This window comes from Solanum lycopersicum, chromosome 12 (assembly GCF_036512215.1).
Source record: "Solanum lycopersicum chromosome 12, SLM_r2.1".
In the NCBI taxonomy this organism is placed as follows: domain Eukaryota; kingdom Viridiplantae; phylum Streptophyta; class Magnoliopsida; order Solanales; family Solanaceae; genus Solanum; species Solanum lycopersicum.
The window spans coordinates 627,675-652,469 of NC_090811.1; the positions used below are offsets into that span (position 1 = coordinate 627,675).

Below are 24,795 nucleotides of genomic sequence, written 5' to 3' on the forward strand. Positions count from 1 at the left end.
AGGTGAAACTAGATAAAAGTGGAACCCAAAACAAATTGAATGGATAGTTGGAATAAAAATATTTGAGTATTATTCATTGGATCTTTTTATTTCTGTTAATATATTGTTTGGATTAAGACCAAAGTCCAGCCCCACAGACTAGGGAAAACCAGGTGCTCCCATTGAACAGAGAGATCATTGGATCAGCTAAATTGATACTCCCTAGATATTTTCTTAATTTAAATTTATTTGTCTGGTTTAGTATAATATATTATATTTTTTTAATTTAGATTTATAAATTTAAATATTTTGTAATGATACAAAAACATTATATATATTACTAAACCTTTTAATCAGTTAAACAATCCAAGAGTGGAAGAAAATGAGTTCATCAAGGTGAGCACTATCATGGATAGTTGCAAGTAGCATTGGAGCAGTAGAGGCATTAAAAGATGAAGGATTTGCTAGATGGAATTTTACAATGAGACTATTACAACAACATGCCAAGGCTAATTATAATTGTCTAACTAAGCAGAAGCTTTATGGAAAATCATCTACGATTCATGTTTCAAATAAAATGATTATGAATATGAAGGATAAAAAATTGAAGCAATCTGAAGAGTCTTTAAGAAATGTCGATGATGGGGACCTAATTGATAAGACTAGCTAGCTACTCTCAATCTCAAGCTTCATGTTTAATTTCTAATGTATATATTTGATGATGATGATGATCACGATAAATCAATTAATAAAATGTTGTTTTTTTCTTCTTCTAAACTTTCGTCTTAATTAATTATTTATGTATTAGTTATTATGTTTTGTTGAATTGTTGATGGTATTTAAATAAATCTGTTGACAAATATAAGTAATGAAGAAAAGTTATTATTGAACAAGTCTCTTTCTGAACGAAAGTGAATTTGAACTTTAAATATTATTCTCGTAAATTAGTTGGAAATGTTCTTGTTTAATTAGTAGTTGGTGGAATTTTGGACTGATTTTGAATAATAATGTAATTGCATATCACACAAAAAAAAATCGTAACTTGTTGTACCTTTTTTTAATACAAAACAAATATACTTGTAGATATTAGTATTATACAATATACTTGCATTGTTGGTATATAATACAAAAATGGTATAATAGTCCCTAAAAATGTTTTACATTTTGCACATGATAAGTTTAAAATAATAAAATTAAAATATATTTATACATAATTTGAATATAAAATTATAATATTTAAAAGTTCTTATTACTCTTTTAAATTTCGTTTTATCTTTTTTAAATAGAGGAGTGATAAATAATATTGTATAATGTTATTGTACAAAAAATCAAAAGTAAAAATATGGCTGTGGATGCAAAGTGTAGTGCTAGGCTGAATATTGTTGGCAAAAAAAGATAGTCTTTTAGGATATGGATAAATAAGACAATTTTTATCCCTTGCTATTTTGCACAAGTAATTGAATTAAATTGTGAAAATGATTTTAATGACTCTAGACATTGGCTGACAACGAGGTTTGAATTAGAATTTAAATAATTACATTTCATAGTAAGGGAGTTAGAAATTTTACCAGATTTGAATAAAAGCTTAAGTAATAACACGAAGTAGTGATGGAATTAGAAATTTAATAAATGGAATCAAAAATTTTATTCCTCAATAGTAGATAAAGTGTATAAAAAGAATATATAATATGTGTATCATTAGTGTATAATCCTTAATATTTATCATATACAAATATAATATTGTAGAGATACATATCGTATAAGATAATGACATAGTTTAATACTTCTGATACATTTTCTATACATATTTAGTGATGATATATGTTCTATTACTATAAGATTTATGACTTTTAAGTGACTTTAACTTATGTGCAATTTTGGAATTTAATAATATTTATAAATTAAACTTGATTTGACGAGTTGATAAACGTAAGAAAAGTCCATAATATTATCATATTTTTTTGACTTACAAGACTTCCAAAAAAAAACAATAAATTAAAGTCAACTTTTAGCTTCACTAAACGACAATATTCATTCCCCTAAATTTGTTTATGGCCTGAAATTGATAGTTATCATCGGAATACCACCATGGCTGCCGTCGACCACCGCACGCGACAGCAGTCCAACGGCAAACTCTCGTGGCTTTGCCCCTTCACTAAATCCATATTTCCGGCTAAGCGTCGGCTCCGGCTTGATCCTTCTAACAATCTCTACTTTCCATGTGAGTCATCGCTCCTAAACCCTATACTACTGTATTGCACTTTAAAGTCGTCAGGTTCGAAGAAATTGTTATTGTTTGAATTATTCAGAGTACGAAGAGAAGTAATCTGGGCTCAAATTTTGTATTTTTGTTGAAAAAATTCATTTCATATTTACAATAGAACTCATAAACTAAAAATCGTAGCTTTGCCTCGGATTATTTACTAGTGTAGGGTGGAGTAGTAAATACTGACAATCAAGTGATATATAGTCGAATTTATGACATGTGTAAAGCAAAATTGGTTCTGATAATCGTGGTGTCAGGGTCAGCTCGTGAGCTCCTCGATTAACTCCATGAGATACCTGTTATCTCTCACCAGCAATAGGTACCGAGTAACTTATCCACCATGGCTAGAACAGATGGGGAAAAATCACCTACTGTTTTGTCTCTTCTAGGAATTAAACCTGAGACCTTATGATGCTCAACTCTCTTTTATACACTTTGAAAATGATTTTTATCAAGGAAAACATTTTCCGTTGTACCAAGTAGTATTATTTTAATGTTTGAAGCAACAAATTTTGTTTTAGCTATGTAATGTTGGCAATGATAGAATGATGGTTGCTGTTTTACTTTTATGTCCTGAAGATGAACCTGGAAAGCAGGCGAAGAGTGCCATAAAGATTAAGAACACAAGCAAATCTTTTGTAGCATTCAAGGTAAAATATTTTCCCATATTTCTTGTGTTTGCAGCCTAACAAGCTTTTGGCATTCATAACAAATGCAGATTTTTAAAATTTTTATTTTAGATGAAACACAGATTTGAGTATGCGGTGCCATTGATATTTTTCCAGCTTTACCATTTCTGCATCACTTTTTGCATGCAGTAGCTTACTGATTTATAACTTGCTTAAGTTATAAATTTTTGTTTCTTGCAAAATTCGATTCAAAGATATTGTATTGTTATCTAAATCATCAATCCATGTGGATGATTAAATAAGCAGTGGTTTAAGCTTCTAATTCCTTTTTGAATTTTTAAGTAAGTTTCTGGTTCCTTTTGAATATTTAGTTTCAAACTACTGCACCAAAGAGCTGCTACATGCGACCTCCGGGAGGTATTCTTGTACCTGGGGAAAGTTTGATTGCCACTGGTATAGTCTAAATTTCTCCTCACTTTTATTTCAATTAATTTAATATCCTTTTTGTTTTCAGTGGAAAACAGATTTGGTTTTACATCTTCCATTTATTATCTGTTATGCATCTGATTGACAGTCTTCAAGTTTATTGAACAACCTGAGAACAATGAGAAGCCTATAGATCAAAAGACCAAAGTAAAGTTCAAGATCATAAGTTTGAAGGTGAAAGAAGGAACTGATTATGTACCTGAGTTGGTAAGTAAATCAAACTTCTAGGCCTTGAAAAATTTCAAGCTTCTCTATTAAACCACAAATTCTTTAGGTGCCATCACTGTTCCTTGGCTTATATGTATGTGTACTTTGTTCTGTTACACACTGAACTTGTTACTGACAGAATTCTGTTTATTAGTTATCCACTTACAGCAAATTTTCAAACTTGAATGGATTTTGTAGATCATGGATTTAAACATACTTTAAATTGGAAGTCATTAAGTTTCTTGTTTTCCTTTCTATTCTGTGTATCTTCTTTGGTTAGAATCCAATTCAATTTGCTCAAAGATATTTTAGAAACAATCATTAAGAAATATAAGCTTTTGTTATCTTCAGTGTTAAATAATAGAGTATATTTTCATCAGATGTTTTGAATGAAAATAGGGGAGTTCCATAAAGCTAACAACTGAATATTCTATGAATTGCTGGCAGCCTGACACATTGACATCTTGTTAGATGATTGTTTCTTTCTAACTTCAATTAAGTGTGCATTCAGTGTGAAGGAAATTTTTTTCTTGAATAATGTTTTCTAGAAAAATAAGTGGATTTGTTACTTATTTTCTAATGTTCGGTATGTAAGCTAAAAATATCATCCTAAAAACATTTGCATGCATATAATCTAGACAAATGCTATGAGAGTGGGGCGGGTAGGGATATGGGGTAGTGGTGATGGGGGCTATGAGCATGGGGGATGAAGATGAGGTGTGTTGAAGGATGGGGGGAGCACAATCTTGTGGAATGTCACTTGTGGAACTTGTTTTCCTTACTTCCATCAGGGAGGTCATCTTCCTCATTTTAAGGAACTTATTTAACTTTTTTTATAGAAAATGTTTTCAAAACAATTTGATCAGCTGAACATGGGAACATTGGAAACCGTTTTCGCATATCTTCCATTCTGAACACTCCCTAAATATATTAGTAATTTGTTAGATGAGGTTACAAGCTATGCAGTTAATGCCCTTTAGTTAAGAGAGTAAGAGACAAATCTGTTTGACCAACGATCTAAAGCTAATTGGTGCTGGCTATATTCATATGGTGTTGTTTCTCTTCATCTTCCATTCACTTATTTAGGAGTTGTTCTAACCACTTTTGTTGGCGTTCTGCAAAATTGTTGATTGAAGATGTTTTCCTGGTACCTTCTTTTGCTTAAAGAATTATGAAGTTGCAAGAAAAGAGATGCTTTGTTTTTAGCAACTCATTCCCAAAATAGAAAATTCATTGATGAAATCTTGTAGAGATGTGTTCATAATTGTAGCAAAACCATGAACTTTCCCTCCCTGCTATCTACGTATTCCCATTGCCAGGAAAACCTGATGTTGGCGATTTCTTCAATGAAAAAAGCCTTTGACATATAGGCTTGGTCTGAAGGCTTTCTTTTGACAAGTGTCTTAACTAATCTTTATAGCTTAATCAGCTAAACATCTTAATATTTTCTTTTATGATGAAGAGAGTAGCATTACCGAGATCGAAATCTTTTCAGAACTTAATGATATTTAGTTGCTTTTGCTTACAACTCTGAAGTATAATTTTCCACCTCCTCTATTACAAAAGATGAGGACAACAATTGCATACATAATCTATCTTAGAGTCATAGTTTTTATCATTCTGGATATCTATGATTCTTTTTCCTTTCGTCATCATGTGTTACTCCTAGGAAAGTAGTCTTGGTGCAACAGTAGGAATACATTTGACCTGTGTGCTATTATTGGTACAAAAAACTTTGTCATGTAAGAGGTAAATCATAGGTCGCAACCAAAACTAAAATGTCAGATTTCTGTTGCCCTTATATCGAATATCTGGTCTGTATCCGAAGTAATAGTTCTTAGTGGTGTAGCACTCAATTGGTTTGTTTTATGCAGTTTGATGAACAAAAGGATAAAGTCTGTATTGAGCGTACTCTAAAGGTGGTGTTCTTGGACCCTGAACGCCCTTCTCCAGTAAGCGTTGAACATGTTATATTTGTTTGTTATGCATTGTGCTAATGGGCAATCTCCAACCAAAGCTATTTGAATGATTAAAGGCACTGGATAAACTAAAACGTCAGCTGGCCCAAGCTGAGGCTGCAACAGAAGCTGAGAAGAAACCTCCTGTTGACACAGGTCCGAAAGTTGTGGGAGAAGGCTTAATAGTAGATGAATGGGTAAGTATCTCCTGTTTGTGTAAATAAATGAATAATTCTAAGTTCCGACTTCCTTCATCCCTCTTACAATGTGTTTCTGCTCACTATGCTTTATAGAAAGAGCGGAGGGAGAGGTATCTTGCTCGCCAACAAGTTGAGGCAGTGGATTCAGTAAAGCAGTAGAGAGTGTTTATGTAAGTGCGTCTTTTTCCAGAATAGCAATGTATAATCAGATATGCACTTCTTATTATTGCCTTTCTTTGGATTGATGGTGTAGAAGGTTAATGCAATGCTTCATGTAAAGAAGAACACTGAGTGGAGATTTAAGATTATATAAGATTAGAAATAATTATATTCAGGAAAAGATACAAGTAGCACACATGGAGGATAAAATCAGACACACTTGATCTGAGATGTTCTACATGACCTCAAAATCTACAGACTCTGTAGATCAAAATCTTCTTTTCTTTCTTAAACTCGGTGTCCACGAATTCACATAAATTGAAACGAAGAGACTACTACATATCACATGAATGGATAATTGAAGGACATATAGAGGGAGGGGGATGTGCTCCTATCTCATAACAGAAAGAAGGTAACATTCCATTTGTTTGTTGCTCTTTTTAAAAATCAAAATCGTCCTGATTAGGCTTTGGTGAAGTGAGCAAAGCTGTATATAGCCTGAGTCTGTCTTCTGTTAATGAAGAAGATCGAGACAACGGTCGTCTTGGTCGAATGAAGGACAACGACGTGAGAGTCAGCCGGTGTCTATATCTCCTCCAGGCCAACTGAATAGCAACGGCAGCCCAAGTTCGCCATCCTGGAGAATAATATCTGGCGCTTCTCTTCACTTTCTCATTCACAAATGTGTAGCGGAAATGTTGAGTGACATACTTGACATCATCTGCTTCGAGGCCAAACGCTTCTGTGGTCTCGAGAGTCACTAGCGATGAGGAGGAAGGCGGTAGACGCTCCACGAAGGGTTTCCGGAGGCACCTGTTGGGGGGAAAAAATGAATGAAGAACACAAAATATTCAGGCTATTAACACATCAAAATATACGAAAGCCTGTTTACCCAAGATTCTGGGAAGCCAAAGGTGTTATCATTTTATTTTAGTGATCATTGGGATGGGACCATCAATCCTAGAGTGAATTAACCTTGTGTACACTACCATTCTAGTTTACTAGATCTGTTTTTCAAATTAATTACCCAAATACAAACAACTACTCTCACTCCTAAACTTACCATGAGAGAAGTTCGTCGCCGCTGAAGTTTCCAGGGCCCAACATGCAACAACTTTTGACACCATCTCTAAGTTCTTGACTGCTTTGGAGATGACCTCTCACTATGAACAACATTCTTTGAACTGGATCACCTTCTCTTGTTATCTTTAAGAAAAAAACCGTGGTGTGGTGTCTGGATCAGTTTGTAGGCACATTAAACTAATTCTATGAAATATTTGTGACATGTATTAGGAATATGAATGTTTACATCACATTTTGAACTTACTGTTTCTCCTTTAGTGAAAATCAAGGATTTTACGCGGTCACATATGTTCTCCAGGACCAAATTATCCATATGTTGAAACAAAGGAACCTGAAAAAATATGTGCAAATAATAATAAGTTTGGGAAATACATCTATATGATTCTATCCCAGATAAGCTCAGTCGATTTCAATTTTTATTTTATTTCACCAAAGTTACAAAACAAAAATAACATAACTTAGCACAAATATCACAGGAAGTTCGAATGCTTATTCTATTCAACTTCGCCTAAGAATCACAACAACTCAACAACAAAATACCAATTGTGTGACTTTTTTATTTACAAAAAGTAATTTAATAAATTCCGTAAATATTATGATAAAATCGAACGATTATTTCGTTACAAAATATGATTGAATTAAATAAAATCAAAATTGAATGATCATCAATCCCACATTTAGGCCCATTATGTTATTCAGTCCCTTCAAACTAAGAATACACCAATCAAATTCTAGAAAAAGGTACGTACTTGTACTGCAAGAACTTAAAACCCCAAGTTCTAATCCTCATTCCATTTTAACTTGTTTGTCCAATTTTAATTTGACATATAATTTAGCAAAGTAAAACAAAATTATTAAATTTTAAGTGAAATGGTAAAAAATAAACTATGTGAAATGAACAAAAATGGCTCTTCACTTTTTATAGTTTAACTCTAAAATGTCCTTGCCGCCAATACTTTGATTCAAAAATGTCCTTACAGTCGATATTTTGGTCCAAAAATTTCCCCATAGTTACTAAATGAGTGAAAAATGTGCTTTTTTTCCGAGTGTCAAAAACACACTCCCTTCGGCTCATTGAGTTAATTTGACTTGATACAAAGTTGAAGAAAGAAATAGACTTTTGAAACTTGTGGTCTAGATAAAATTAAATCATTACTTAATATAGAAATATGTTGTTCTTTTTGAGACTCCTCGTAAAAGAGAAAGTTAGTAATATAAACTGGAACAAGTAGTGTTTAAAAACAAAAATTTGACCTAAAAAGAAAACTAAGAAAAAATTTACCTGTCTAACCAAGTCCAAACAAAGATGATATTTGATGTCTCTTCTAAGTCCCTCAGGAAGGTTGCTTATCATCTCATATTCATCAACTCCTCTTGTTGCTGCAAATCTATGCCTTTCATAATTTCTGACCCTTTGCTTGTATCCTTGAGGCAACCTTCTTCTCCTCATCCACCATTCTACATTTCTCATTTTTAGTTGCATTGCTTGTTTCTTTGATGTTGTTGCATGCAAGAATACCTACGTACACCAACATTATTATAATTACTATTATATCACCACATATACAACACCTTTACGTTTGTTTGGTTGCTGGTTAGGAGGTGAATTGTTTACGTATGCACTTGGTATACAATTCAACATAACATGTACCATGTTTGTCCATCGTTCTATAATTCTACACAAATAAACACATGTAGTATAAGATCTCAGTCAATTTATGTATTTTCTTTTATACATGATGAAATAACTAAATCAATTCCTACGTACATAACTATAATCAGCAATCAAACAATCCCAAATAACATCACATGCTCTCTACACTAACAGAGTCAGCATCTACACTATGAAATTCAAAATATAAAAATATAAATACAAGAAAAATTGAATAGCTATATTGAAACTCATGTTTAGGAAGGTTACCTTGATATTACCAATCAACATAGTGACAAGAAGAAGACCAGTAGTGAGAACAATGATTATGAATACATCTTCCAGCCAATCTGTTGTGCTCTCCAAGTTTCCAAATGTACTGCATGTAAAATTTTCATATAATTCAATAAAATACAATATTCTGATTTGTTATTTTATACTAAAGTAAAAGTTATGGGTTCAGACTTCCAACCTAGTAACTATTTATTTCGCATTTAAAATACCGATAAAAACGATGTAAAATAAAAATACGTACGTACCTGAGAGTCATGAGACCCCAGAAGATGGGAAATAATATTTTCTCAAAACGATTCTCATTTGTGACAAGTTGAACAGTCCATTTATAAACTCCATAATCAAAATTGTGTTCAGAGGCTAGACATGTTGATCTTGCAATTTTGGACTCACCCCATATGACTCTACTTCTATGCTTCACCAAACTACTTGTTCCATAAAATATTTTCTCTTCACATGCCAACATTCTTAGGCTACAACCATTTGTAACTCTACACTGTTGTTTCAAACATTTTGCTGCCCTTTGGATTCCTAGCAAGTACCAACATGCTCCCACTGCCTGTATACATATATATGCTCATAATTTTAGAGTGTAACAACTCGGTATAACACAAAAACGTGTCTTTTAACTTAACGTTAATTAATATTTATGTCTGTTCTTTAACTTTTGATATGAACGATATTACTCACTTAAAACTTGTATAAAGTTGAACAAGTACTAAACACATGACGTCTCATACAAATTGTCATGTAGGGAATCTATGTGTATCTACTCATTCAACTTTTTACAAATTTAAATGTCTACCCAAAATTGAAAGGCATAAATATAAAACAGAACAAATGACATGTAATAAAAACAAGTTTTTTCTTGTTAAAAATGACAAGTAAAAATAATATACTGAACAAATAAAGATGAACGAAAAAGTAGTGTACTTACATGGGAGGCAACAAAATAAGCAATCAAGTTAAGAGCAATTCCCCACCAAACAGTACCAAAAATGTATCCAGAGAGATTCTGCATGCGTCTTAGCAGGCAAACTGAGTGATAAATTTTGGGCAGATATTGAAACAGAAACATTATTAATAATACTGTCATTACTGTTGTTGTATATCCTTTCTCCAGTAAACCTGGAATCCCTACCCACATCACTATCTGCAACAAAATAATAATAATTCCCTCAAACTTCTAAAAATCAATATTATATGATAAGCTAATGATCATGTACATGTCAAAAATATAGATAGTCCTATATAGTGATTAATGAGGTAATCTTTATTTTGTTACAAGAGTCGTTTGGTTCGGACAAGTTATATCGTTACTAATTATTTCAAAATAAGTTATGAGGTAAGTTACTCCATCATGTATATGAAATATATAATTTTTATAATCTCATCACTGAGATATAAATGATCAGGACTGTCTAATATCTCCAACTAAACGTATGATAAAATGGTTATGTATTTTATCTCTGGAATATTATACCTTATACCTTCCACCAATCGACTCCTAATAATGTTGTGTTTTCGCACTAAATGACTATTAATTTTATTATGGACAAATGTACAACAACTATCGATGTGAAAAGAATAAATAGAACTTATTTCATATAAAAAAAAATAAGAAAGCTTTCTAATATTTCAGTGAGTATTTGTTTCTCACACTATGTATTTTTCAAATGAGCTAATTCGATAAAAAATAAATTTAAAAAATCATGTTTTATAACACAATTTTTATTTACTTTACGATGAGAAAAACATTATTTCTAGTAGTATTGATAAACTAAAATCTTGCGGCTTCAAGAAACATTTTATACCTATCACGATCACAAATTCGAGTTTGGCATTCATTTTTGTCCGTACACACACACACATATATATATATACTTTTAAAATATGAAATATAAAGTCTGAAAATCATCCTTTTATCTGTTCATTATATAGTGTTGATTCTATAATATTAAAAAAAAACGACAAGTGTCAAAAATTTGAGAAGGCCCCCTTTTTTTAGTTATAAAAAGACTAATTATAGGAGTAGGGTTTTTCAAAAAAATATTGAATACTTGTTAAATGTTTATCAATTTCAGTACATTTATCCAAATATGTAGTAGTTGCTTATTTATAAAACTAATTTAATTAGTACCTAAAATCATTTTTGAACACTTGATGTTTATAATCTAATTTTAAACATCTAACCCAAAGGGGCTATTAGTGACTCAGAAGCTATATATAAAAGAAAAGAATTCGTGAGGTAGACTATTCCTCATTATATTATCGTACAAATTTGTTTGAGTTCCTCCTTCTCTACTCGGAAAAAACGAGATGGAATCAGAATTTTAAGTTTATAATTTTATTATTTTAATCGTTTTAAGTTATTGGATCCAACCAGTAATAATTTGAGGTTATAATAATACTAAAATATTTAATGAATATTTTAAATATAATATATTTTTTATAAAAAGTTATTAAATTCGTCCGAACGTAGATTTTAGCTTTGCCCCGGAACTACATAAAGTTATCACGGCGTGCATAAAAACCAACGGCCATGACATGCATGCCCTTGTCTTTTTTTACTTACAATTTCATACTAAAATACAAAACATGCATCACCATTTATCATCACAATATATATTGTTACATATACCACAAAAGAAGCATCTAGGTTTATATTTTCTTTCTTTCTTTGTGTTTAGCTTATATACTTCATCATCTATCAACATCTAAAAACTTAACCTGTTAGATAAAATACACTCAACAAACGCACCTGAGGTAAAGGAAGGATGACAAAGAGATCCAAAAAGAAACCCTTCTTGGATTTCAAGTATCGTAAGGCCACAAAACATCGAAAACTCTGGTCTTGATGTAGTCGTGGACCTCGACTACTACTAGTAATTTGATTTTCATCCATTTTTTCATTGTAAGGACGTAATTTATGCATCTTGAATCGTATCCACATGTTCCATAAATGCATCGCATCGGTCATGCATCGAAGAACGGTGACCGTTACCGCAAACCAACCATCGATAAAAAGGCACATGCAAGTCTCGCTGATAGAGAGAGAGTAGAAAAAGAGAGGATCCACAAATAGCCCCGTGGCACATACTAATAAAAATACTCGATTCCATTCTTGAACCCAAGGCGCTCTAGGGTCTATGACTTTCCACGAAAAGAAGTCTGTCAATCCTCCTCCTCGACTACGACTACTACAAATGTTGTAGTCATTTGAATTATCATCTTCTTTTTCCTCCTCTTCTATGTTATCTTGCTCATCCTCGTCCTCGTCCATGTCATCGTCACTTCGATCACTATAATTATTTGATAGTTCAAGTTCATGATGACTAGCCATTAATTTTTTTTTTTGTGCTAGTTTTTTTCTTTTATGGATTTGGGATATGGAGATAAAAAAAAATGAAGAGAATATATGCACTGATTTTTTTTGGAGTTAGGAGGGGATTATATAATTTGAAACAATTAATAATAACAAGAAGAGGACATAAATAATTGTAGATATGGGAAGAGCATAACCTGACAATAATGATGGGAACTTCCATTACTGCCCTTATGTAATTACTAGGATATATACCAATATATTAGTTTTAAAAAATGTAATCAAACAAAATTGGTTCTTGAATTTTTTTGAAATTACTACTAATCGTTTTATAATTAAGTAGTTTTATTTTATTTTTGCGGAAGATGAAAAAGCACTTTCTAACGGTGTTTGGTTGGAAATACTATGTTCTTCTAATCAATATAAATGAATTATTAAGATATGATAAATTCCATATTTAAAGACAATAATTAAAAGACAACTTTGTCATTATTACTATTTAGTCTTTCCAAAATCTTCTTAAAAGTATAATACTCATTATTTGAGATTTAAAAATAGTTTAAAATCATATTAAATAAAACTAATTCTTAAAAAAAAAAAAAGTTGATACATTTTTACAGTTTAAGTGATTTATTTATATCGAAATAGAAGGAATATTATATTTACCATCTAAGAGTAGTGATGACTATTTGATGGGGACATTAACATGGGACCAAATAAATATTTTTTTGTAAGCTAATGTATGTAATGTACGCACGCAAGAGCTATTTAACTTTTTGGAGAAAAAAAGGCATACTTTGTGTAACTTTAGTTTGTCATTTAAATCCTTTGTAACTTTTACTTTTCCTCCAAATATCTTTTAATAACTTCAACTTTTCCATTTAATGTCAATTAATTATTCCAGTCCTAATAAAGTGATAATGTAACACTTTGTGTCTCACACTTATTTCTATAACAATGTGTCTCACACTTATTTCTATAACAATTTGAACTTTGGACTACATCATGTATAATCTCTCTTGTTTCCCTCCCCTCCCCTTCACATATATACATAAATGTAATGTTTTATAATTTTTTTATCGTCAAAACGTTATATATATCATTAAAAAAATAAGGTAAAATTATTATTTTTTTCAGTACCAATAAATTATATAACATTTTTTATTTTTTGGTCAGTCACAAAAAGAATAGTACATTTCTATGTTCAGTAACAGTTTAAATATAAAATGCTCATTTTAGTCCTTATGAGATATTTCTTGCCACATAAAATCTATGACCTATTTTAGAGACCAATTTTTTTTTTAATTCAACTTTATACTCAATCTAACTATATCATATAAACTGAAACGGAAGGAACCTTTTTTATATCATGTTAACAATATGGATACTATAAAAATTATTGAGAGTGTTATTATACATACTTTAAATTCAAAAAGTAAAAAAATTGGGGGGTAATTTGGGAATAAGTGAAGAGAGACAAAGAGAAGTTGAGTCGGGCAGGTTGGCAAAGGGGCAAAGGTCATATTCACGAATAAGTTTGAACAACACAGGTTCGTCGCACTTTCCCTCATTTTGTTTGTTTCTTAAGTCAATTATTATACCAAATATATAGATATGAAGAATAAGTTAACCAGAATTAAAATCGAAACAAAACAATAATATTACTGAGTGCGATTTTATTCGTTTTACTAAGATTACATTTTTAGTAACGTATTTTTTCGAACTAGTTTGATTTGAACTTGATCTCTGTGAAAAGATTTTTGAATCTTCTTAAAGTATTTGATTATCTCTTGATCTCTTTATCAATATAATTAAGAATTTATGAGATATTCAAGATACTCTTTAAAGAAATATAATATCTGATCCTTTATATAGGCATATATATAATATTCTTGTAAAGTCTCATAAATTTCAATGTCTAGGTTAAATCTAATGGTCTGAAATGCCAGATATGTCAAATGTATAAAATATCTCTTAATTATATGATTTAAATAGGAAAAATTACGCAGATAAACAAATAACTACTAGTTAATTAGCTAACACAACTGTAGTTTGAATTAACTATCACTTGCAGCCTTTCAGCTATAATTATGTGCGTCTCTCTCCTATCTTATGCATATACATATACAATTATATGACGAATATACAAATACAATTCGCAACTCTCCACTGTCTGCTCTCCCTTGCTTGTTTCTCTCCTTCTTCTCCCAATATCGCTCGTCTCTCTCCTTTCTTCTCCCAATCTCGCTCTCTTAATATATAAATATATATGTATATCAGCTACATGTATACAATTATCTGATACCTCTCTCAATTATATGTCCTCTCTCGCTCGCCTCGTTTATCGGTAAACAAATAATTTTTTATAAAAAGAACACATCTTATATCATGAATAGAATCACTTTCTTAAACCAAAAATAAAGAATAATAGAAGTACTTACTAAGGAAACATAATTTACGTATAGAGCCGTCATGAACTTTAACACATCATCTCAATGTTCCCATATTTCTTATCCTTCATTCTTGTATGAAATATATAAAAATATTATCTGTTTAAATTTTTTTAATTGATTAAATAAAAATAAATATTTAATTTTAATATAAATGAATAAATAAAATTGGAAGAGAAGTGTATCAAATAATCACGAGTTTAATGTAACTATATTTGTCTACTTCCATTTGTTTGTTTCACCTCACAAATATCAAGAATTTAATCAAAAGCTCCTTTTGTTTCTCAAAATGAATTCTCATGTGACATAAAGTTTGAGATGAGTTGCAGTAGGTCCTAAAGAAACTAAAAATAAAATAAAATTATACACGTGATTTTGATACCTATGGTCCAAAGCAATTAGTACTTATTTTTTTACCTCTTCTTATAAGCTCATGTCTTTTTGTTTTTTTCGGTAATCTGAAGTCATAATCTTAGGATTTGAAGAAAAAAGGCTTATCATGGAGCAATTTTTCCTGGTCACCGTTTTTGAACTTGTTTTGACATTTAACCCTTTGCGGTATTGGGGTGATTCAGTGGTTTGGGCTTAAAATTTTCATGTCGGAGGTGTCAAGTTTGAAATTTCTTGCTAGCGGTGTTTCTTTTGAGTCGAGCTTGTCTCACCAGACTTACTTAGTACGGATTACCTCTCCTGTGTGGTTTGAGGGATATTGCATAGAAGTAAAATTTTACATGTGTGCACCAAAAGGATAGCGACTATGGATTTTCCTTGTCATAATAAAAAGTTATTTAGGTAGAGCAAATTTAAAAGCTAAGATAACAAATAAATTCATTTTTACCCTATTCAAGCAACAAAACTTTTCGATAGAAACCCTGTTATTATACGATGAGTAAGGTGCGGAGCTATACTTTAAACACAGATATGCTATATTCCAACCTCCCTGCTGCTTTGTATAGTCTCATTAGAAGGCAGTACATATTCTAGGAAATCAATTGAACCCTATTTTAACTTAATTCTGCCTCCGGTCCAAACATGTCCTATTTGTGATCCTGGTCCATCTTAACGGAAACATATATATATACCATGCAAGTTTTTTTTTTATGTTCGATATTTATTTTGAAATTCGATTAAATCTAAATTCGCATAAGAAAAATTTTATATTGAGACTCGAGATAAAACACTCTCTAACAAATATATAGTAGTACTTCAATCCTGGTATTTTTCTCCAAGGTTTCTTCTACCTAACACAGTCTAACTAAACAAGGGAGATATAGATGGAGCCTGTTTCAATGTATTTAACTAAATATGGGCGTATCTAGGGTTGAGAGTGTTCATCTAAACTTCCTTAATAAAAACATACATTATATACATATATATATATATATATATTATAATTTTTATTTTTTCAATATATAGAAAAAGATTTTGAATCCGTTGAACACAAAATTAGAACTCAATGATTTAGGGGGTTTAAAATCCACCTTGAGATTCCAAGTTCAAATCCCAAATGATGAAAATTCTTGATCTGCTACTGAAACGAAACCCAATATTTTGACATAAAACATATATATATATATATATATATATATATATATATGAAAAACCACTAAAATTTCAAGAGATAAATGATTTGTTGATACATCTGCAATATGCAACTGTAGAGTGGGGTCTGAGTGTGATGAAATTCAGCAGAGGACCACATTAAGTTATTTTGTATCACACATCTGTTTCACAAGTAGCTTTGCTCATTTTATAATGTATATGCTACTCTTAGGCCTGTGTTAGTCAAATATACATGTAGTCCACTCGTAGCAATTTTAATGACACTCTTGTTATAAATCATAAATTTCAAAAGTTCTATTTTTATGTGAGGATAAAAGTAGTTAAATTTGTAGTAAACGAATGTGACGGAGGCTAACATTATTTGTGGCATATATTAACAGAAATTGTACCCTTTCTTAAACTTTTGCTGTTCCCTGGGATTCTTTCCTGCTAAAGCAAGATTTCTATATTTATTGACTTGCATATGGTCCCTCCTATTTACAGCTCTAAATGGAATATGCTTTGCACGAGAGGCAAATCTACTGTGGGTTATGTGGATTTAACTGAATATCTTGTTTATCGCTCAACTAAATACGTAAATCTGCAGAAATATTTTAAGTTATCCAACACTATCAATACAGAACAAGAATTAGATATCAGATGCAGATAAATTCCTGCCAATGATCAAGATGTTTATAGGTTTTACTACCGCCACCACCAACAAAGTAAAATTGGTTTTACTACAGACAGATTAATGCTGATTCGCCAGACATCACTATGAACTTCCCAAAAAAATAAAAAGATCTCCGAATTCACTGACTACCAAGCTTGATGATCACTGCGAAAAACTACAATCTTATATTCAGACCATCATAGAATTGCCAACAGAGTGACTTAGTCCTGCACTTTATCTGGAATAGAACGCCTCCATATGCCAGCCAAGGCACTGCCAAATATCGAATGGCAAACACTAGAAACGGCACATGGTACTGCAGTAAGTGGATTACCAAAGTGCTGAGTGGCTAGAACTACTCCAAGAACCGAGTTCTGCAAAACAAACAAAGTCATGATATATCAAGTGTTATCTTTGCCATTTATGAAGATTTTTTTCAGTTATATAATGAGGATCGGAAGTAAACAAATATTTTCTTACCTGCATTCCGACTTCAATAGATATTGTCCTTGAGGAGGACATATCAACTCCAAGCATCCTTGCGAGTACATAGCCAAAGAAGAAGCCAGACGCATGAAGAAGAGCAGCAGCTATGACAACCTGTTGTCCTGACATAAGGATTGCAGAAGAACTCTGTGCAATTGCATTTCCACAAAGAACAGCAACAGTTGCTACAGCAATAGGTGGCATCAATGGAGACACGATTTTGACTAGGCCTTTGAAATACTGATTCAGAAATGCACCAGCTAATACAGGAAGAAGCACCACCTGATATTTTGGCAGGGTTTATTGTTTATTATGACAAGGTATACAATACTGATGAGCCAATAATCAGATGAAGAAATGGACCTGTAAAGTAGACATGAAAAGTCCAGCTGCATCTACTGCAACAAATTGCCCTGCAAGTTTCTCTGTTAGAAAAGGGGTCATCACCTGCATGGATAACAGGAAAGGCCAATCAACTTAAGGAAGCTCTCACACCATCAAATATGACGACAGTATCTCCAATGATATTAAGGGAGGCATGTGATACATTCAATCAACAATAAATAAGTTGATTGCTGTCTGGAGGTAAATTAGTAGGACCTGTTTGCACAACTATTCTGATGGTAGGGTTTTATTAAATTTTTTAAATGATTGTAACTAGCACTGAAGCCTTCAGGCCCTTCACTACACATATTTCAAATTCATCCCGTCTATATCTGGTGTACACCTTGACGATTTATCTTTGTCTCTGACTATTACAACAATTGACTGCTTTGATATTCTTATTGTGCTTGCATTGCTCTTAGGGAAAATAGACCAACTCCTCCCAATGCTTACATGCTTTTGAAAATCGAGATGATTCCTAAACTCAAAGTAACTTGAAGAAAGAAGCTCCCCAAGTTTGTTTTAATTATTCTGTCAACAATAAATTTATTTGTTGTCCAGAAGCTTTCATCTCAAGAGTTCTTATTTCAATTTTCCGACTCTCATCTTGTTAACTGACTTAACCGCAATACTTATCCAAAGACAGGACAAGTTGAAAGAGCTTCGGTAGTTACACTTTCTGTCTCGCGTAAGAAAGAGAGTTTAGAGTAAAAACTATTTCGTGAAAGTTTCTTTTAGGAACAAACTGTTTTAGGTCAATTGTTCTCAGGATGCATAAAACACACGACACACTATGCACAGTCTTATATTGGATAAGATATCCGTCAACCAAATAATGAAATAAAAGCAACCAACCACGGCAGATAGGGTACTTGCAGCAGTCATCAAAACTGAAAGCGCCACATTTCCACTGCAACAAAATGAAGTATCAACGCCTAGTAGGTATTATAATGAAAATGATAATATTGAATAATGATGATATTAAAGGATCTTCATAACGTCAACCTACCGTGCAATGTAAGTGACAATGTTACTTGCCGTCCCTGCAGAGTAATGCATGAAATGCTTAGTGAATGCCTATTAAGTAGAAGGCCTGGAAAGGAGTTTTTAGCTGAGCATACCTCCAGGACAGCAGCCAACCAATATCAAGCCTGCTGCATAATGGGATGGCAAATTTAATAGCTTGCTAACAAAATATCCCGATAAAGGCATCACCTATACCAGAAAACAGCCTGTTAACTCATCTATGCCAAAGAATTGGGCACGACATACAGCTGAAAACAACTGATTTCTCATTTATGAAAAATTAAAGAAAGAAAATATCCCTCCTGTTCTGCCACAATTAAAAGTCTAAAATGCAGGAGGCTACAAATATACCCTGCAAATGAATCATCCACTGTTCAATATAAGCAGCATACATAAAAGACAAATCTTTCAGTGAGATAATGTGACATCTATATATCCTTACCTTACTCATTGTCACTTCTTGGTCAAAGCTAAATGATTGAATATTTTCATTCCAGATTGCAGGGATTATTTGTATATGAAATTCAACCTTATATTGTTTTACTCGCTATATTCGTTGTTGTAAAGAAATGGATTTCGAGCCTAACTCAATCTCGGGTGCATTGACTAAGTATATGTAAAGGAGATCACTCATTCCCTTTTCATCCCACCTCATCCCATCAAATGCAGATCAAAAGTCAACTCATATGGGGAGGATTATCTAAGTCTATATGTGTTCCATTCAACAATTGTCATTTCATAAACAATGTCCCTAAGAAAATCAACATGCTACTATGGAGAGTAAGGAGAAAAGATACCGAATACTGAAGGATGAATCCGCAGAACAGCTCTTTAGGCATCGCTAAAGCACCACGAAGGTCATCGAAAGTAAGAGTCATTCCCATACCAAGCATAGTGAGTGTAATGCCCATCACAGTCCATTGAGGTTTGACCCAATTGTACGAGCTAGGTTTAAGCAGCCCAATCAAGCAACCCAAAGCTACCCACAAGGGAAACAAAACAGAAATCGTTTCCCCAACACTTTGGATCCAATCCCCAAAGCTTTTATTCTTGTTGTCATCACCATCAGCAGTAATGGCAGTTGACGAATTTGAACACAGAAGCTGTCCTCTGGATATTAATGAAATGGGTTTTCGATACAGAACAAGATTTTGTGATTGAAAAGGCAAATGGGTGCTTGAAAAACAAAGTGATTTAGTTGGTGAAGAAGAAAAGGGGTAATCTTTGGAGGTGTCATATTGATTATTGTGTATAAATCTTCTTCTTCTTGTGCAATTGATGTAACAGCTAGTTGGTGCTGACACAAGAGCCTGCATTTTTTCTCCTAGCTGATGAATATTCCAGCAATAATGCCACTGTTCCGGTTGTCACTCATCGACCATCGTTATACGCTAATCGGGGTGAAGCGGATGTAGAATAAGTTTGAAAATTTTTACAATTTAAAATTTAAATTGGGCTCATTCATCTTGACACTTTGTTTTGGAATTGATTGAATTAACAAAAATATAAGCTCTTTCTTATTTGATTGTTATCGAAGGAAATATTTGGATAATATTGTATTTGAAATTTTTCTATCGTAGTTTTGATATTCAATTTTTAAAATAATCATATCATAATTATATTAATTTAGTTTGGTATGATGAACCGGTAACCATTGTAGTAGTATGACTTTGACAATTCAAAAAAAGTTTGCAATTGTTTCATATTAAAACATTACACATGTAGAAATAGGTATTAAAAAAAAGAACAAACAACCCCTTTAGTTATCAATTGCGTTTGAAATACATTTCAATCAAAATAGAATAGTCACAACTTCAACTTTAAACATTTAGCTTATACTCCTTCATTTCATATGAAGTTAATTTTTGAGGCATTTTTTATTTTTTCAAATTGACTTAATTGTTCAATTTTCAAAATTATTTTTAGAGTGTTCTTTCAATTTTACTCTTCATCAATTAATATTGTAATTAGTGATTAATTAAAGTTTCGTTATTTTAATCATAAATTTGACAATAATTAATAAAGGTAAAAATGTAAAACTAAATTAAATTTATGTTTTAATAGACTTTTCTTAAAGGATGTGAAACACCTCAAAAATTAAATTTTATATGAAAGATATTGCATACATAATTCACTTTTAATACATATTATAGATTTATCATAATGTTGCTATAAATGATAATAACAAAAAAATATCACTAAAATCAGTAATTATTTTTAAAAATATATTAATTTATAATTTTTTTCCAAAAAAATACTATACTTGAAGTTTAGCATAATTTTCTTTGCCATCTAATTTTTCACGAACAAAATTTACAACTATTAACTTCTGCACCATGCTCCGATTATTTCAACCCCACCCCAATAACTCTTAAATGATTTACTCCATAGACAATAAACTTTACTATGGACCTTATACGCGTGGGCGCTTCATCGGTATATAATATTAACAACTTAGCTAATTTTAACGTAATATCAAATTAAACTAACTCATTTAAATTAAAACGGAAGACATTATACATGTATCATCTTACATGTAAAAAGTTTCACGTGAATTTGAGCTTACAAGGATTTGATAATATTCTTCAGTATGAAGTAACCTTCAGCATTTCCCCAAGTCATCACAAACACTTGTAACTCTTTTAGAGTATGTGACACTGACAATATTCCCTTATTTTCTGCGTCACATACCCTAACGCATGACACGTATATATAAACCGCCTTTTACTATAAATATTCATAAAATAAAAACATAAGTTTTTGAAAACATAAAGCTTAAATCCCATTACAAATCTCTTTATGTTTTGGGCGGTGGTGTCAGAAAAATATTTTCTCTACACAAAAAAAAAAAAAACTTTTTAGTTTTCCACCAATATTTCACTAGCAGATCTTTGCTTGTGTGTTTTAATTTGGTGGTGAAATAATTAACAAAAAAGAAAAATTTAAAGGATGAAGATTCAGTGTAATGCATGTGAGGTAGCAGAGGCAAAAGTATTGTGTTGTGCTGATGAAGCAGCACTTTGTTGGTATTGTGATGATAAAGTTCATGCTGCAAATAAGCTTGCTAATAAGCATCAAAGAGTAGCTCTTTCTGCTTCATCTTCACCCATGCCAAAGTGTGATATATGCCAAGTAAACTTTCTTTTATGTTTTATCTGGTTTTGCTTTAATACGAAATTCAACAAAGTACATTTTTTTTTTTAATCTTAGATCAAAGATATGCTGCTATTTCAAAAATACATATTTCATTTTTGTTGACTATTGGGAAAAGTAGATTCTTACTATTGTTTATTTTTCATATTTTACTAAAAAGCTCCTTATGTATTCAAGATTTGAATATATGTTGCAGTGGAAAGTATTATACTTGAAGGTGTCATACAATGTCTAAATAAAAACAGATAAAGGAGATGTTTAGTACTAATTAAACATTCAAATCAAAAGATTGAAATTAAATAGAGGTACAAATTATGATCGTTGAACTTCCCTGTGCACCAATAGTGCTCAAGGATTTTGAATGACCTCACATGTGATTTTGCTTAGAACAAAGATTTGACCTGTGCTTGTGAATTTTTAGCTACTTATCAGATGTAAGATAGTAGTTGTTTTTTCTTAATAGTACTATTTTGTACAGGAAACTGTTGGCTTTTTCTTTTGCCTTGAGGATAGGGCTTTGCTGTGCAGAAAATGCGACATTTCTATTCACACGGTCAATGCTTATGTCTCATCTCACCAGAGGTTCTTGCTTACTGGAGTTAAAGTAGGACTTGAACCTCTCGGTCCTTGTGCATCAGCATCCTCACGAAAGTCGCATGAGCAATGATCTCCTCCAATTCTCAAGATTACACCTCCATCTGAAGGTGTATTACCTGTCCATACTAGTGGGAATGGGAATTTTGCACCTAGTAGACTTCCAATCGTTGGAAACATTCCACAATGCCAATTTGATCAGTATCTTGGAATGCCTGATTTCAATCAGAATTACGGATACATGGATTATGGACAATCGAAGGTTACCTTTTCCTGTATTCTCTGTTCACAATTTCCGGTTATGTTTTGCCTTTATTATATAACATGACATGGTATTGTGAATGGCTTCTCCTGCTGGTGTATGCTTCTGTTACGCGCATCAGGATGGGTTCTGTTGGTGTGTTATTCGTGCTGCGGTTGTATTCATTCTTGTGGGAAGTATTGACCAAACCAAGTCATTATATAAAGCAATTCACCAAAATAATATTTTGTTTTAAAATTTTACAGAATTAGTGTTAACGTATTTCACAGTAACGTTTTAGGTTATATTTTATTTTTTAAAAGCTGACGGCGTTAGATTGATATACGTTACTTATAGTCGTATGGCTGTCAAAAATCATATCTACGCTGTAGGAAATTGAGAGAATTTAAAATGTTGTCTTGTCGAATCAACATGTTTTGCTATATCAAACGGAATGGGCTGTGGTACCTAATTTAGTTTCCCTTCATTAAAATCTCTCAGGCAGGCAACGGAAAGGTTGGAGAATCAGCTAGTTCTCCGTTCTTAAGAGATGTTGACGCTGAAGTTGCAGGTGACGAGTGCTTTAGCACCGAGGTGCCAGATACATGTTGGGCAGTCCCACAAATTCCTTCGTCACCAACAGCTTCTGGACTGAACTGGCCGACGAAAAGTATCCAGAATCCGTTTGATGCTGCATTGTTGGAATCTGATGCTAGTTACTTCCCTTTGCAGAACATTCAAGATCAACAATCAAATGGTTCCGGTACCAAAAGGAGTAGGCGTTTCTAGCATATCCTCCTTAAGTTTCGTAAGTTAGGTAGTGAATAAAGTGTTTCATGCACTTTTGTTAGATTTAGATATTACCGGCAAGTGTTATTTTACGTCTAATCCCCTTTTTAAGTTGTCTTCCGCGGTGCTATAGACGATATCCTGATAACTGCTCCCAGTGGTCGTGCAAAGAGTTGGCATACACAAGACACCAGTGGGCTTTTCGGGGTAACTGGAAACCAGCACAACATCTTTATACTCCTCTCTGATTGACGCCGGTGGTTGCTCAGACTTCAAGGTACAAACAAAGTGGAGGTACTGTCTGGTTTTTTCGATCACGTGAACGTTGGAGTTGGTCCAGTTTTTTAATACCTGTTATATAGCTAAATAAGTTTATGATATCGTTCAAATGTTACAAGTTTTGTATCTGGATAGTTTATAGCTCCATAGTTCATGTTCACGTTCGATGTAACAGAATAATGCAACGGATAAAGCTGTGTGTGTCTAGTTGTATATAAATAACAGACACTAACCTGCTTACGAATCATTATACCTGTTCTGCTTCTCATCGTTCTTTATATGCGTTCGGAATTTAATGTACTTCATTTTTTGGTGTAAATGATGAAGTAGACTAAGGTGTAGGTGGAGCTGGTTGGTTATCACTGTCAGAACGACTCATTTTCAATGTGAAATGAGCCTGAGTAGATAGATAACTCATTTTGTCGATTTTCATTTTTTATAGTCTATATATTTTTGTGACTTGAAATTTTAACATCATTTTTTTGCCGAAAAAATTTATGGACATTTGTGAAGACATTAGATATGGAATCAATTGAACACCACGGCTAAAACAATTCATTTTCAAGGTCAAATGAGTCACAATACAGGTAGATTTTACTTTGTGGTCGATTTTCGTGTGTTACAATGTATGAATTTATGGTAATTCGAAATTTCGACGTCACTTTTGTAAAAACTTTACATGGAGTCGTTAAGACCCAAGTAAAAACGACCTATTTTAAGGTCAAACGAGCCTATAAATTTTTCATTTTGTCGATTTTCATTCGGACAAAAAAAGAGAAGAAAGAGAGAAAACGGAAATGTTTGAGTTGCAGCGGAATAGTATATCAATCGAAGTTAAAAATAAAAACCTAATAACATGCTTTTTGTCGCCTTTGCTTCGCTTCACCTGTTCAAGCGGTCTCTTTAAAACATAAAAGCATCGTGCTTGTGCCACGCCTCGC

The 24,795-nt window shown here is 32.4% G+C and overlaps 3 protein-coding genes and 1 pseudogene across 3 annotated transcripts; 2 read left to right on the forward strand and 2 right to left on the reverse strand.

Moving 5' to 3' along the window:
* Window positions 1-1,901: 1,901 nt before the first annotated feature.
* On the forward strand, window positions 1,902-6,065 carry LOC101266192 (vesicle-associated protein 4-1). The gene is made up of 7 exons (XM_004251444.5): window positions 1,902-2,200; window positions 2,825-2,895; window positions 3,246-3,327; window positions 3,449-3,567; window positions 5,442-5,519; window positions 5,603-5,722; window positions 5,819-6,065. The coding sequence occupies exons 1-7, from the start codon at window positions 2,068-2,070 to the stop codon at window positions 5,882-5,884; spliced, it is 669 nt and encodes a 222-aa protein (XP_004251492.1). The 5' UTR covers window positions 1,902-2,067; the 3' UTR covers window positions 5,885-6,065.
* On the reverse strand, window positions 6,031-12,385 carry LOC101265895 (cyclic nucleotide-gated ion channel 4). The gene is made up of 8 exons (XM_004251443.5): window positions 11,674-12,385; window positions 9,850-10,065; window positions 9,158-9,471; window positions 8,889-8,997; window positions 8,250-8,486; window positions 7,212-7,298; window positions 6,948-7,090; window positions 6,031-6,697 (listed from the first exon to the last, which is right to left on the reverse strand). Exons 1-8 carry the CDS (start codon window positions 12,253-12,255, stop codon window positions 6,325-6,327), a joined length of 2,061 nt encoding a protein of 686 aa, XP_004251491.1. The 5' UTR covers window positions 12,256-12,385; the 3' UTR covers window positions 6,031-6,324.
* A 4,480-nt stretch (window positions 12,386-16,865) lies between these two features.
* LOC101266486 (probable sodium/metabolite cotransporter BASS1, chloroplastic) lies at window positions 16,866-20,215 on the reverse strand. The gene is made up of 7 exons (NM_001366413.1): window positions 19,596-20,215; window positions 18,894-18,987; window positions 18,782-18,815; window positions 18,628-18,682; window positions 17,752-17,835; window positions 17,383-17,670; window positions 16,866-17,276 (listed from the first exon to the last, which is right to left on the reverse strand). Exons 1-7 carry the CDS (start codon window positions 20,112-20,114, stop codon window positions 17,124-17,126), a joined length of 1,227 nt encoding a protein of 408 aa, NP_001353342.1. The 5' UTR covers window positions 20,115-20,215; the 3' UTR covers window positions 16,866-17,123.
* A 1,388-nt stretch (window positions 20,216-21,603) lies between these two features.
* On the forward strand, window positions 21,604-24,101 carry LOC101253977 (B-box zinc finger protein 22-like; annotated as a pseudogene).
* The last annotated feature ends 694 nt before the right edge of the window (window positions 24,102-24,795 follow it).

Bases quoted from the DNA above. Each gene is read 5' to 3' on its own strand.
- LOC101265895 (XM_004251443.5), bottom strand. From the start codon at position 12,255: ATGGCTAGTCATCATGAACTTGAACTATCAAATAATTATAGTGATCGA. The intron at 10,066-11,673 runs GTGCGTTTGTTG...ATTTTGTTGCAG, and splicing joins TCATCCTTCCTTTACCTCAG to ATAGTGATGTGGGTAGGGAT. The intron at 8,487-8,888 runs GTAACCTTCCTA...TGGTGTACGTAG, and splicing joins TGTTGATTGGTAATATCAAG to GTATTCTTGCATGCAACAAC.
- LOC101266486 (NM_001366413.1), bottom strand. From the start codon at position 20,114: ATGCAGGCTCTTGTGTCAGCACCAACTAGCTGTTACATCAATTGCACA. The intron at 18,683-18,781 runs GTAGGTTGACGT...ATTTTGTTGCAG, and splicing joins ATTGTCACTTACATTGCACG to TGGAAATGTGGCGCTTTCAG. The intron at 17,836-18,627 runs GTTGGTTGCTTT...TTATCCATGCAG, and splicing joins CAAGTACCCTATCTGCCGTG to GTGATGACCCCTTTTCTAAC.
- LOC101266192 (XM_004251444.5), top strand. From the start codon at position 2,068: ATGGCTGCCGTCGACCACCGCACGCGACAGCAGTCCAACGGCAAACTC. The intron at 5,520-5,602 runs GTAAGCGTTGAA...GAATGATTAAAG, and splicing joins ACCCTGAACGCCCTTCTCCA to GCACTGGATAAACTAAAACG. The intron at 5,723-5,818 runs GTAAGTATCTCC...TATGCTTTATAG, and splicing joins GCTTAATAGTAGATGAATGG to AAAGAGCGGAGGGAGAGGTA.